This window comes from Vulpes vulpes, chromosome 7 (genome assembly GCF_048418805.1).
Source record: "Vulpes vulpes isolate BD-2025 chromosome 7, VulVul3, whole genome shotgun sequence".
Lineage (NCBI taxonomy): Eukaryota > Metazoa > Chordata > Mammalia > Carnivora > Canidae > Vulpes > Vulpes vulpes.
Window position 1 is genome coordinate 77,074,275 of NC_132786.1, and position 15,570 is coordinate 77,089,844.

At 33.7% G+C, this 15,570-nt stretch overlaps 1 protein-coding gene across 2 annotated transcripts in view; it reads left to right on the forward strand.

Annotated features, from left to right (window-relative positions):
- Positions 1 to 14,226, forward strand: part of WASL (WASP like actin nucleation promoting factor) — a 71,109-nt gene extending 56,883 nt beyond the window's left edge. For both annotated transcript variants that reach the window (XM_026018636.2, XM_072764133.1), the window contains exons 9-11: positions 5,293 to 5,813; positions 9,216 to 9,324; positions 11,598 to 14,226. In XM_026018636.2, coding sequence (XP_025874421.1) covers positions 5,293 to 5,813; positions 9,216 to 9,324; positions 11,598 to 11,659 — 692 coding nt within the window. In that variant the 3' untranslated portion in view covers positions 11,660 to 14,226. The remainder of the gene's footprint in view (positions 1 to 5,292; positions 5,814 to 9,215; positions 9,325 to 11,597) is intronic.
- The last annotated feature ends 1,344 nt before the right edge of the window (positions 14,227 to 15,570 follow it).

A 15,570-nucleotide genomic window follows, 5' to 3' on the forward strand; every position in this document is an offset into this window, starting at 1 on the left:
GATAAGTAGTTTGGTCTGGCTGCTTTGCATTATTTTGCTGTAACCAAAAAATTTGATAAGATTTTTCTTCTTAAATATTAAAAAGTCTTACATTGGGTACCTGGTGGCACCTGTGTGGCTCAGTCAGTTAAGCATCGGACTCTGATACCAGCTCAGGTCTTGATTTCTAGTTGAGTTCAAGCCCCATGCTGGGTGTATAGCCTACGTAAAAAAAAAAATTTAAGAAGTCTTATATTAAATTCATGAATATCCATACAAAAATATTAAATTCATGAATATCCATACAAAATCTTTTGACTATTCTGTTTTAGAATAAAAAATTATAGCTGCCTAGTATTTTACTTAATGAACCTTAGAAACCACCATTAAAGTTGTTTTTATTACAGCTCAGAAGTAGTAATTTAAAAATAATCATTGTCTAGTCAGTGATGTATAAGTATTTTCAGAATATAAATAATGAAAACCTGTTTAATTTGAAATACAAACATTTTTTCTTGATGAAGTATAAACTTTATCATTTAATACCTTGAGAATACAACTTGCATCCTTTTAAGATCTGATATTTTATTTAAAGCACCTTGTATTTTAGTTGTGTCTTAATAATTACCACAATAAAATACAAACTCAATAATTAAATTTTCCAGTATGAGTATCATCTTTTTGCCACCTTATTCATTTGGGATTGCTTTTGTTCTTCCTAGATTTTATGTGTTGGAGCAAAAGCGTTAGTTAAAGCATTTTTTCTGCAGAATTTAACTGTCATTTTAAATTAGGTATTTGACTTACCTATATCTTTTTCACTAATGATGTTCATTCAGTCTTTTCATTAATTCAGATATTCTGTAAACGTTTTTGTGCCAGCACTGTTTTCATTCAGGATATTTAGATGTAAATAAAAGGTTTCTGTCCTCAAAAATCTTATACTGTAGTGTGGAAACAGATACATAAACAAGCATACAGTCAAAAATGCTATTGTAGAAACACAATGTTAGTTTTAATGAAACTACTATGATCCTAATTTATCTTATTTTTTGAAAAAATTACATTTCCAGATTCTATGGATTTTTAATAAAAACATCTTGGGCATAGCACCATTGTTTTTAAATTCTCCCAGAGTAAGTCACATTTACTATTAGTGTGTTTCTTGCCTCTCTCTTTGTGCACTGTTACCATGCACCTTGACATTACTCTATCAAATGTCACCTGGCGTCTCTCTGAGCTCTCTGAATCTATAAATTTATAAATCATTCCTGACATTTAGTAGGTCATGCATACACCTGCTGTCATACCTGAATTCCTGTACTAAGAGTTGACTATATTAATGTGATTGGGTTTGTTTTTAAAATTTTATCATGATTGCTTTTTGTTCTAGCTGCTTTAAGCAAGGTCTTTTCTTAACTCAGTTACCTAAAACAAAAAAATAATACAGGCATTAAGAAAAACATGCTTTGGGAACAAAGTTAAATTCTTTTCATACTCAAGAACTTCTCTCTCAATGTGGAATCTTTTAGATACCAAAGAATGACATTATAGAAGGTTTTTTTAAAGGAAGAATAAAAAGACTAATGATTTATTAAGGAACTGTTTTCTAGGCAGAACATATAATGTGTTTAGAAGCATAAAAAGAAATTTATGAAGTTGTCTTAATATATTTTATTTAAAAAATTATATATACTTTGTAAAATCTACTGAATCAAATCTCTTGAAATTTGTTTTGTAAAATTATGTATTCAGATTTTTAAAAGTAGTAGACTTGTGATTTCCAACATGTTTTTTGTGTTTCTTTGCAATTGAAGACCATTAATTCGTAATAATATGCTATATAGGTCCATCACAATGGAGTGGTTGTATGTGGAATGTTATTTGGCCCAGTACTCTAAATTATGCATGCTTTCATATGTTTATTTTCAAAGAAGTTAAGAGTTCATTTATCCTGCTTCCAAAGCTAATATCCAGTGATATTATTTGCCCTCTACTCAAATGAATGTTTTTGCCATATAGAGGCTAAAGTAAAGAGAAAATTTATTTCTGTATGAGTCAGAACTCCTATTTCATCTGGATTTTTTAAAAACCCCTCTTACCCATAGCACCACTGTTTTTATTTTTGCTTATTATACTTATTCCTAGGGATTGTTTTTCACATTTGGCATTATTTGAGTAACCTATATAAAATATACTTAGATTTTTACATGAATTTGGGTCAGGGAGGGGGTACTAAATATAAATACACAGTTCTATAAATGCCTACTCAGGGAGTTGTTGGTATTCTCATAAATTTAAATTTATGTTGAATAGCATTTTTCTGTTTGCTTTACTTTGATGAGAGTGCATGAGAGCAGTTCTTTTAGTTTCCCGAATTCTGTAATACTATATTTCTTTTAAATGTTATATTGCTTTATAGTTTCTGCTTAGAATTCCTGTAAATATCAAATATCTAGAGAGCTCTATATTCTTAATGTTGATTTGCAATAATATTTTTAAGTATGTGAGCTTTTTTTGTAGTATAACATCAAGACGATCATCAGTCTTTCTTCCTTTTTAACTAAATTTTGATAGTAAGTTTTATTTGTTGTAACCTTTGTTTCATGCTTTTCACTTTATTTCCTTTTGAGAAATCTAAGAACTATTGTCACTCTGATTCTGGTGTTTGTGGTGACTTAAAAGTTTTGCAAGTCTATAGGCCATCAGATTTTCTCTTGGTGTGTGTGGTGTCTGCTTAGCAAGCATTTTTGTGCTTGTAAATGTCTAACTCACATTTGTGCCATCTGTTCTGTCCTCTCCTTTTTAATTCTTTCACATTTTTATGTTGGGATTTGGCATGTTTTTCACATACTTTTTATGTAGAAATAATACATATTATACAAAAATAGAAAGTTGTTAATACAGCTTTTTGTCATAAAAATATAGAGACCATTTCCAGTCATTTTTCAAGATAATAGAAATGCTGAACTTGTGCTATACCCAAACTGGATGCAGTTAATAATTTACTCACAATCAATTAAGTCTTCCCTTTTCCCTAGGCAATGGTTTAATGTCTATTTAAATGAGTAATAGCTAGAGCCCAAATTATTCCAATAAATGTATTTACTGGAAGTTTGAAAGAATCTTTATTCTCTCTATTGAAGAAATACATCATTTTACATATAAAAGATTGTAGATCCAGAGTTCTCAGTGAGCCCATGAGAAATGATTTACTACTGCTTTTTATAGAAGGATAGGGTAGGTGTTTTCCTCTTGATTAACAAACAAGTAAATAATATTTGAAATATAAACCTTAGACTGATTAAAATTGCTTGAAAGCTTTAATGTACTGTCTTATTCAGAGTATACATAATATATTTATGTCATATCCTCCTGGTTTTGCTCTTATATTACAAAATATGTTAGAAAAGGACTTTGCTTATAACAAGTTTAGTAAGTCTCCTCACTTTGGATCCAGTGAGAAAATCGAGCAAATCTTAGTTGCAACACTGAGACCTCCAGCGTGCCTTGAATTGTAAATCATAGGACCTTTACCCTGTGATGGGGGACATTTAAGTAGGGGAACCCTCCTGTTTGCAGATAGATATTATTTCCACTTTTAAAATTTTATATGCAAGGTGGGACGCCTGGGTGGCTCAGTGATTGAGCATCTGCCTTCAGCTCAGGGTGTGATCCCAGTGTCCCAGGATCGAGTCCCATATCAGGCTCCCTGCATGGAGCCTGCTTCTCCCTCTGCCTGTGTCTCTGCCTCTCTCTCTGTGTGTCTCTAATGAATAAATAAATTAAAAATCTTAAAAAAAAAAAAAAGTTTATATGCAGGGAGACAATACCCTGTGAGTATTGGTCTTTCTGCATATATTATCTAATTTTTATGATTTTTTATAGCATGTTTCCCATGATTGTCCCAAATTAAATTGGAAGATACCATTTTATTTCCTTTGAAATGGGATCCCTGGGTGGCGCAGCGGTTTGGCGCCTGCCTTTGGCCCAGGGCGCGATCCTGGAGACCCAGGATCGAATCCCACGTCAGGCTCCCGGTGCATGGAGCCTGCTTCTCCCTCTGCCTGTGTCTCTGCCTCTCTCTCTGTGTGTGTGACTATCGTAAATAAATAAAAAAAAAAATTAAAAAAAAAGTATTTCCTTTGAAATGAGGGTTTTATCCCTCCTCTCTGATATCACTGTATTATTGAACATCTAAAGGTAGTTGTTATTATTTGTAATTAAGGTTGGTATTTGTATTTTGTAAGATTGTAGAACTACCCATCACTAATATAGTTTATATCAGTAAATATACATAGTTTTTATGAATTCTAGGATTTCTCTACACCTAAAATGGTTTTTTTTCTAAAATAGTTAATTTTTCTATCCAGTCTTTAAATGAATGGAAAAATAATGAAGTTCATTATTATCTAAATTTGTGTATACTGTTGGTAAAATCATGCCTCCAGAAATGTAATAAATGTACTTTGAATTTGTTTCCTTAGTGTATCTTACATTTTTACGTAAGTAGAAAAAGAACATGAATATCATTAATTCTAGAATAATGTTAATTTTTTATTAATAACTTTAATTCAGCTTTTCAGTGTGTAGAAGTTCTCAGTTAATGTATTAATAGTTAATTGTGTCTCCTGAATAAATAGTTGAATATTTTACCAGAGCAACCAACCTCCCTTACTGCCATCACTAGAATTACCATTGTATAGAAATACAGAATATTATATATATTATTATATATTATAGTATATATATTTTATTTTTTTAGAGAATATAAGACAAAATATAAACAAGGTGGCAAAGGTTTAACTTTTAAAAGAAAAATATTCAATTTGGGTTTAGCTCAGATTAACTTGAATAAATTCTAATAGGTTATGCTACATCAGCTATTTAATTCTGAGTGTAAATTAATTTTATAAAATAACTAAAAGAATTCGATTCTTTAAAGAGGGAAGGTACCCATTTTTATTAAAATGTTAAATAAGACTAATTGACCAAACTGTTTAATTTTGTTGTGATATTTTTGTTATTATATAAGAAAGTGTTTATTCCTTTACTGTCAGAAGTGGTGCTGATTCCTAAAAACCGAATTCTACAGTCTTAGCTAAGAAACAAAAAGATGATCTTTAGTTGAGTATTTCTAAATAGAATTGTATCATCTGTGCTCACCAACTTTGTCAAATACAATGCAAAGATGAGTCCTTCTTTTTCTTGTATCATTTTTTTGTACACATTGAAGTAAGGTGTTTTTTTTTTTTTCAGTATGATGTTTGTGGAGGGAAAAAGCATGTTTTCTTTTTTCTGTTTCTATTTCAGCACCACCTCCTCCACCACCCTCTAGGGGAGGGCCGCCACCTCCTCCCCCGCCTCCACATAGTTCCGGCCCTCCTCCCCCTCCTGCCCGGGGGAGAGGCGCTCCTCCACCACCACCTTCTAGAGCTCCCACAGCTGCACCACCACCACCGCCTCCGTCCAGGCCAGGTGTAGGAGTCCCTCCGCCGCCACCAAATAGGATGTACCCTCCTCCGCCTCCAGCCCTTCCCTCCTCAGCACCATCAGGGCCTCCACCACCGCCTCCACCCCTGTCATTGGCGGGGTCAGCGGCACCACCCCCTCCACCACCACCTCCACCTCCCCCGGGGCCACCACCTCCCCCTGGCCTCCCTTCTGATGGTGACCATCAAGTTCCAACTCCTGCAGGAAGCAAAGCAGCTCTCTTAGATCAAATTAGAGAGGGTGCTCAGCTAAAAAAAGTGGAACAAAACAGTCGACCGGTATCCTGCTCTGGAAGGGATGCACTTTTAGACCAGATACGACAGGGTATTCAGCTGAAATCTGTAAGTAAACTGTACCTTTCAGTTTAGACTCTCTGTCTTATGGAATTTTAAAGTAATTTATAAGACAACTTGGAAAGTCTTTAATTCACTTTCTGCTCTTTCTCTTGGCATTCATGTAACCCTTTGAATTTCTGATAGTTTTACATACCATCAAACACACACATTGATACCTACTCTTGTGTAACCCATACTTTTGTAATCGAAATATCACCCCAGAAAAAGTTCCCTCATGCCTGTTTTAGAACTTCATGTAAGGGGAATATTACAACGTGTTTGCTTCACTTCTGAATAAAATTTACTCTAAATTTAAAGAAAAATCTTTAAACCGTGGAGAAGTAAGCCCTGCCTTTAACGAATTACAAGTACCTTGGTAAGTTCAAACCATTAATTACCTTTATGGAAACTAAGGTATTCTAAAGTTCCTGTGTTCTGAAATTTAGATTAGTAGGGAATCCGGTTCTGCAGAGAATTGAAAGAGTTCTAATAGAATTTTCGATAGTGGTAGTAGATAATTTTGGAATCTCTGTACTGGGTGAGGCAGAAGTTGGCAAAATGGTTTTTTTTTTTTTTTTTTTAAAGGACCACATATAAATATTTTAGGCTTGCAAGCTATGTGGGTCTCTGTCACAACTACTCATTTCTACTGTTGAGCCATAAAAGCAGTAGCATAGACAGTGCCTAATCAAATGGGCATGATTGTGTTCTATAAAGCTTACTTAGGGACACTGAAATTTGAATTACATGTAATTCTCACATGTCACAAATATTCTTCTTTTGATCTTCTTCTAGCCATTTAAAAATGTAGAACTAATTGTTTACTTGAAAAAGTTCTACAGAAATAGGACAGACTAGATGTGGCCCATGGCAGTTTGCTGACCCCTTTTCTAGAACCTAAACTGCCTATATTTACATACTTCCTTCCGGGTACATGTAGTCTGTTAGTTCCAACAGGAACATTTGCTCTGTGGGGCTTCAGATGAGTATGGACGGTAGTTCTTCTATGGAGTAAATGAAGATGAAAGAAGATTTTAATAGAAAATTATTTTGTGACGTAGAGAATTATGGTAACTTTCTAAATCTCCAGAGCTTTGGCTAGGAAGAGAATGATGGATACGGAACACAGCTAATTGAATGAAAACATTTAAACATTGACATAGCACAGATTTTAAAAACTCTCTTTAAAGTGTATCTAGAGCTTTTTCTGCCAGGTGATCCACCTGTCAGCAGCCATCTCTGTTCCCTCTCCCCCTTTAGTTTAGACTAAAGGTTTCTCAGGAACAGTTGAAGAATTTTGAATAGTTGTTAGTGGGAAGAATTAGTGTCAAAATGACCACAGCCAAGGTGAGTAACAGGTTTTAATGGAGTCATTTTCAGTGTGTAGCTTAGAATCTGTGCCCCCTCCCGCTGTGTCACTCATTCCCATATCTGCCACTCTTAACTTCCCTTTTTGTTTTTCTTTACTATTTTCTCTCTCTTCCACAATCACCTTTTATTTCTTTCTCTCATTTACTGAGACTAATAAGTTGTTATTTTTAATGAAGTTGTGTTCTCTTTTTAAAATCACATCCCATGTCATCTTTTCCTAATTTAAAAAGTTGCTGAATTAAATTCCCTATTAATTTTCCCTGTCATTACTTCTTCCCATCCCATCCCATCCCATCCCATCCCATCCCACTCTCTCCCTGCCCAAAACACCTTGTAAGTAGATCTCTACATTTTTTAGAGAGAAAAATGTGTTCCATTCTAAGCATAGGCCATCCTTACCCTAAATAATCACTTTTTTTAAAAATTAGCTGCAGAGTAATATCCTAAAGGGCATAAGTCAGTAAATTATTAACATATTATATATGTGATCTGAGACCATAATTTTATTTCATTTTTTAAGAAACCATTCTGTGGTTGAAATTTCTCTAGCTGTGTTTCTTTAAACTGTCTATATAAATCATTTATTCAATGATGAAAATGACTAGCATAAGATCAGATTTACTTAAAGAGCTGACAGAAGGGGTATAGGTATTCACTTACATATATTTTGAATTCCATGTTCACAGTACCTAAACAGCACTGTGTCCAAGTCAGTGCTTTAGAAGACGTATTTATGGTAGTGTTGTGCTCCTACCGTGCTACCCGCTTGGTATTGCCAGCTTCTTCAAGGGAGTCTTTCTGCCTATGGCTGCCGCGCTCCTTTGATGGCCTTATGCTGACATGGGGCCAACACCTAAATACTAATGAATGAGTCAGCATCTTATGGAGAATTACTTTGAATATTTTTAAAAGAAAAAGATCTGTAAGTCCAGAAAGACAAGTAGTAGTATTAGGAGAAAAGTTGTAAAGACCAAAATAAAAAGTTTGCCCTAAGAAAATTTTTCTTTTTTTTCTTTTGAAAATGATTTAGAATTGAAATGAAACAACTGTGTGATTTCATTTTTAATTATACCAGTATATTACATAAGTAATATAATTCCAAAGACAAAATGAACAAAAGTATTTTGTATAAATGACTGCTCAGTTTAGTTAAAGTACACTTAGAGCAGTACTTTCGAATTTTTTTTTCCTGAATCTCTACAGAATTCTGTATTCTCTCTTTTTAAATGAGAATTAAGATCAGAGAATATTTTGTACAGAAATTAGATTTTAATGAGACCCCTTGAGGTTGATTTTTTTCCCCCTTGAATGTAGTTTATACTAGATAGAAGTACTTTAGTTAGGGATAGTTGGTTCAAGCCTTGTGAGGTAGGTACATTTTGAAAGCTACCTAACCTAACTGACCTCTTTGAAGAGAAGTTATATGCAGTGAGAAGGAAAGTTTATTTTGAGTTAAAACTTATATATACACATACACAGACACACATATCTATGTGTGTGTAATGTTACATATTAATATCATATGAGGTATGAATGTAAGTATATAAAGTTATAAAGCTTGTGAGTAAAGCTGAGTTTTCCTAGGAGAGCAGAAGTCTCTTCAGTTGCTCTTAGACATCTTAAGTGTCTTTCTCACTTAACAACTCCAGGAATCTGGGTATTATAGTTTTATAAAATGATATTCCTTGATAATAGTTTTAAAGTTTCATCAGCTAAGGCTTTGTGTACTAAAATGAAAATGAACAGAAGTAATCAGCTGCTGTAAGGGCAAGTATTATTTAGGGAAAGGTTTGTTATTCTAAATTATAAAATATGTTGGTGGCTTTATACATTAAGGAGAATGAAATATATCTTGAATAATTATTTTAAGACAGCAATTTATTTCTTTTTAACTTAGTTAATCCTGTCATTTGCTTATTTGCTCTTTTTTTTTTTTTTTTTTTTAATAGGAAGTGATTCTAAAAAAGTAAGACTTTGGAGACAAAAATTTTTTGCTAAGAATTTATTTTTAAATTTTGCTAACTTTTTTTCCCCAAGGTATCTGATGGCCAAGAATCTACACCACCAACACCTGCACCCACTTCAGGAATTGTGGGTGCATTAATGGAAGTAATGCAGAAAAGGAGCAAAGCCATTCATTCTTCAGGTATATTTTCATGTGTATATGTATATTTAATTTTAATATTTGAAGTTCTATTTTCTATTTTTTGTTGTTGTTGTTATAGTCTGTTAGCTTTTTCCCTGCTATTGAATAACACTGATGTGGATTTTAGGGCAAATTTTTAAAAGTTGTTGCCACTGTGACTAATCTATCTGAAACCTAATGAGTTCCAGGACACCATAGCCATAACCATAAATTGGAAGAACGACTTAAGAAAAATGGCAATTTCATCTCCTATATCAGAAATACTAATAGAATGCCTGGCAAACTTCTAAACGAGGCTTGAGATTCTGGATTTCATTCCTGTGGCATTCTTGTGACATGAGAAATTCAAGTTCCCCTGATTTGTGAGAGTCAGGGCTGAGAAACTGGTTTTCTGGGATTTGCTAACGAATCTTAAAGTTTTTTGTGTCCTTTTTTTTGGGATGTCCTAAAAGGTTTATTTGAATAAACTAGTCCCTATTCTGAGGCCATTATAAAGCATATGTGCACCACCATATAAGTGGATATTACTTTCAAAAGAGAAAGCAGTGGGTCTTGCTGATGTAATACTTGAGGTTTACTAAAGAGCTTACCCAGCATGATGGACCAGAATCAGTTCTTTATTCATATTAATCTATTATTTACTTTCTGTGGACCTCAATTTTCTTACGTGTTGTATGGAGAGAATTCATGAATCATGATTGATATGAAGAATAAAATAATATGTAAGTAACCAGCAGATTACATAGCACATAGTAGGTGCTCAGTAAGTGTCATTTTTCTTCTCTTTGTTTCTCTGTAAGGATGTGGATATCTAGGATCTGTTACCAATATTTGTTTTCCTTAAATAGACCTCTTTCTTCTCATACTATATAATAAAGATAGAATAGGCTAGTTCATTCCACAAATATTTATCGTGGAATAAAAAAAAAACAAAAAACAAAAATCCTGCCCTCCATAAAGCATGCATTCCATTGAGAGACAAACAGTAAAATTAAGTTAGAAAAATATATGGTAAGTGATGATTATGTACTGAGGACAAAAATTAAGCAGAAAAGGGAGATATAGGGACTTCTAAGATGTGTGAGGGAAGTTCATTTTGAAATAGGATGAGACCTAATAACTGATGTGACATTTGCAAGAAGACCAGAAGGAGTTCAGGGAGTAAACTATGTAGAAAACATGTTCATTCAGGTGGAAAGAACAGCAAGTGCAAAGTCCCTAAGGTTGAGGAACATTAGTGAGGTCAGTATGGCTGAGTAAGAAAGGGAGGGAAAGAACAGTAAAGTAATGAAGTGTGAGAGGTAGTAGGAAGCCAGTAGTGAGGCTTTGGAGGCCATGAGTGTCATGGGAGGCCACTGAAAGGTCCTTAGCAGAAGAATGGCAACGAGCCAGGAAAGAGACAGTAGAGGTTTGAATCAGATTGGTAGCACCAGTGAGCAGGGGTTGGATGCTTGAAATATTTTGAATCTGGAGATCTTTGGGTTTGCTGATGGATTGGGAGTGAGGTTTGGAAAAAAGAAAGGAGTGAAGGATAACTCCCCAAGATTTTTGACATGAGCATGAAAGGAGTAAAGGTTTGAGAGGAAATATCAGGAGTTTGTTTTTTTAAAATATTGAATACTTACTAAAAATTCAAATGTAGATGTTGTACAGGCATTTGGTTATGAGCCTGGAATCGAAGGGCGAGGTCTGGACTGTTAATATAAATTTACCTGCCGTTAAAATAGGTGAGGTATTTAAAGTTACAGAACTGGCTGGGAGAATAGGAGGGTAGGAAGAGAGGCTGGCTTTTGAACTGCCTGCTGTGTTTCCTTAGTGGCTTAGTGTCAGTGAGTTTCCTTCCTATTGCTGGAATTATAGCAGGAACTGGTAGCTGAACAATCTTGTCAGGTGTATTTTTTACAAATTTTCTTTAAAGGTAGTTATTAAAGGGGCATTTCTTAGATTTGAGATATGTGAAAATTCAGAGGCCAACCTAAATGTGGGTTTACACATAAGAAGCACTGGTTGAAATTTGTTACATAGATACTAAGGAATTAGAATCCAAGTCTTCTAACTCCTGTTGTAATCTTCAACTGACCATCATACTCTTTAGGTGTATTTTATTTGTTTCATCTTAAGTTGTCCTAGTAACCAGATTCCTCCAGCAATCGAATGGTTTTATTTCAGAAATTAAATAATTGGAGAAATCATCCAAGAATCATGTAATGTTATTTTATTTATATATATATATATATATGTTTAGATTGTTTATCTTGATGATTTTCTTCTAGATGAAGATGAGGATGAAGATGATGAAGAAGATTTTGAGGATGATGATGAATGGGAAGACTGATCTATATATTATATATATATATATATATTTTTAAGGTGAAATACTAAACACTACTTTCTGTCTATGGGTTCTGTAAAATTATCATGTAAATGTTCTACCAATTTGCTGTATATTTTTGTTGCCTTTTTTGCTTTTTTTATTAATCTGTGCAATACCTCATTTAATCTGTAAAGGTTTGTCAAAATCCTCTACAAAGCTACTCCCTGTCATTGTGTGCAAGTTTACACCAGGATGCTCACTTAATTTGTGAATATTTTTCATTCCATCAGCAGGGGAGTTTAAATATTATACGTGAGACTGACAAAAACCTTAATGTAATTTAGTTATAATGCCAGAAGGAAAACACTATTTTCATACCCTACTTTTTCTGTACCTAAATTTTCTTATTAAAATCTAGTATAGCACTACATTCTTTTTTAAGTGATACAGACCTTAGTTTATTTAGCCCCTTCATTTTGAACACCATGCTACATGAATGTTGAAGCTGACACATTGCACAGTTCTCTAGACATCACTACACTGATGGAGTTTTTTAAGTTGTAGCAGTATGCTCTACATTATGTCACTACAGAGACGCTAGTCGGGAAAATTAGTGACACACCTCTTACAACAATATTGCCTGTTCTTGTACAGAAGTGGTATTTGGAGGCTGGAATCATAAGGAGACCTTGCATACCTTTACTTGACTGAGATTATTTTTATGCTATAGCAAATGTGGCAGGCTCTTTTTAGCAAAAATTTAAAAATATTTTTGGTATTACTCTTAAACAATTAAGTTTTTGCAGTTTGGGGGACTTTTGGGGTAATATTCTACATGAACTGAAGGAGGCTGTACATTATGGTTACTTCAGTATCTAGTTAAATATACTATAAAAATCAGAACATTATAAAAATGATGTGGAATTATTTTTATTGTGTAATGTGTATGGATTGAGGTATTCAGAAATACCAGCCATACAAATAGAATCTAGCTGGCAAAGGTAAACACTGTAATGCTGAACCTATTACGCTATTTAATTTTTTTTAATAATTTCTCAAGGTTTTTGTCAAATGTCAGGTGAAGGGTTACATTTTTCTTAAAAGATTAGTGGTCCCAGTGTCATATTTCTTGAAATACATAACTGAATGATAGATTCTTTTTTTTTTTTTAAATAAAACTTTACAACCTGCACATTTGTTATGTATACTAAATGATGTCTTAAAGTTAGGGTTTCCTTGCCTCTCTACAATACACTAATCTGCCTAAAGATGGTTGTTTTCATATTTATAGTGCTAATTACCAGACCTACCTACTTTAAATTTTAGGTAGAGAAATGATCTGATTTAAATACAGACACGTATTTTTCTCACATTGAGTCATACACAGAATGTAGTTCCAAATGTATTTCAATACTATAATCACAATATCCAACTAAAAATTAAGCTCTCTAGAATTGTACCGACCAAAATCTAGTATTGACATGATCTTGACAGGCTGGCCCTGCAAGATATGGCTTGAATTTTAACCAGTTATCACATAATCTCTAGTGATCATGCATCTAGTTATCATAAGAAATAATTTAAAAGGTTTTGTTGCCTGAAAGCAGTAAGTGGTACAGTAAGATAGTTAAGTTATTCAAAGAATGTTACCTTTCTTGCAAGAGTAATTTAAACACATGGGAAAGATTCTAGACTTTTTGTTTCTTGCAAAAACAGTGCCCTCTGCTGCTAGAAACCTTTTTCTGCTTACTCTCATTTTTATTGTGGCTTGAACTCAGTGACACTGAGTCTGGTGTGGATGAGGCTGGACAACTACTAACCAATAGAGTTAGGAATTTGTGCAAATGGTAAATAGAACATTATAATTATTTTAAGTAAATATTAAACATCCTCCCTTTTTTTGATACAATGAAAAACATTTTAAATATCCTAGAAAGGTCCTTAAGGTATGCCAATTTAAGATCTCTCTTAACTTTTGGCCAAGGAATTCAAGGTTTTCCAGCTAACTTCGGTGTGATAAATATTTATCAGGAGCAGCTCCAAGGAAAGGATATCAAATCTTTGAGTTGGTAACACAATTTTCAGCTTTCATGTAAGATGGGTATAAAATTTGCTAAAGGTAATTGAATTTATTCTTCAAGAAAAAAAGGCTTTCTGTTATTGTTGCACAAAGTCTAATTTACTATTGGTTGAAACACAGCAGCAGTGGAGTTGAGTCCAGGCATGAAGATTAAATCCACTGTAGATGTAACGGTTGCATGTTTCAGCCTTCCACCACCTTGCACTGTGGGCAGCACTGTATCTGCGCGTTGTCTGAAAGCCTCCTGTGTATACTGCAGCTAAATGATTGTCCGATAGCCTTCGCATTTAACAAACTAGCATGAGGCTTTTTATATCTAAATGCTACGTGATAGACAATTTCAGCTAGCCACATATTGTATGCGTGAGATTCATAAAGACTTTTCAATCATTTCCATTTATCAACTGAAATTTTGTTTAGTATGTGAATTTTTTTGAAATGTATAGTGATAGGATGTTGCACTGGTGGCAATTCATCATGGAGCATAATAAAATTAATTTGACCCAAATAGACTAAAGTAGCTGTGTTTTTCTTTATTGTTAAGAGATTAAAATGGGTAAAAAATCATTTTTTTTACTGTAGACTACAGTAAAGGGCACACAGCAGTGAATGATGATGGTCGAAGTCTTCAGCAAACTGCGTGCCCCAAGAGAGTGTGCCATTAAATAAACACAGTGAGCAAAAAGAATGCTACACCCTGTTCTGCTGGGAAACGTGACAGCTGCTCAGCAGCTCCCTGGAAGCCACTGCTGTGGTATACAGAGCATTCACATTGCAAGGTCAAACTGAAGCTCTTTGGCATACCAAAAATGTTGAAGTTCCCTAAAATCAGAATGAAACTGAAGTTTACTGGTCATTTCAGTAAAAGCCAAATATAGCAGTTCATGTGGGACTTAAATAAATGGTATCCAAGATGGAACTTTAAACAGGAACTTCAGTTTTGATAAATAGAATTTTTTGTGCCGCTGACTTTGGGACAAGTGGGTGTCTGAAGATTAAACTGAGTTATGGAATCTAGTGTGTAGGATGCTACAAAACGCCTCCTGAGAGCTTTAGCTGAATTTAAACATTTCAGTAATATGTTCTATTAAAAATTTGTTTCTATTGTGCAAATGTGAACACTAAAGAATGTATTAATCAAACTTTAAAAAAATTTTTTTGAGAGACAAATGCATAAGAATTGCCCTTGTCGCATTGTATTTATCTAATCAAAGGAGAAATTCCTGAAATAACTTACTCTCCTTTAGAAATGGCGTTCTTAAAGAACAAGTATAGCAATAAAGTCTATTTATAGTACAATAGAAAATTCTCTATGAAAAAAAAATTTTACATTGCACACTTTTATTGATGGATTTTTTTAACCTTTGCTTTTTAGTGAACCCACTGGGAAAAGGTATAATAAATTGGCTGTTATGAATATGACAAGGAACATACTTTGCAGTTAATGCTACGACTGCCTTCACTTCTACATGTGCTATGTGGTATCCTTGCATGAAGGAGTCCATTGAAAATTTTGGCTTTATAACAAAACATATCTACATAAATCAGCTGTAGCTTTTTTTTTTTTTTTAATATATCAGTGGTCATCCTAACTATTGCTGCCGTATTTAATTTCACACAAGCCCAGTGTAAATCTAAATTGGTCGTATGTACCACCATCAGGATTGACATATCAAGATCTGAATTGCACACAATCATTTTAAGTAAAATGTAACAGTAGCTTATATGTGTTTTCAGGTTAGTCAAATATTTGCATATTGGGGAATTTCTAGTATTTTGAAGTCCTTTAATTTTTTAACAACCACAAAAATTTCTTACATTTTAGTAAGAAATTTTTTAAAATTTTCAAGAG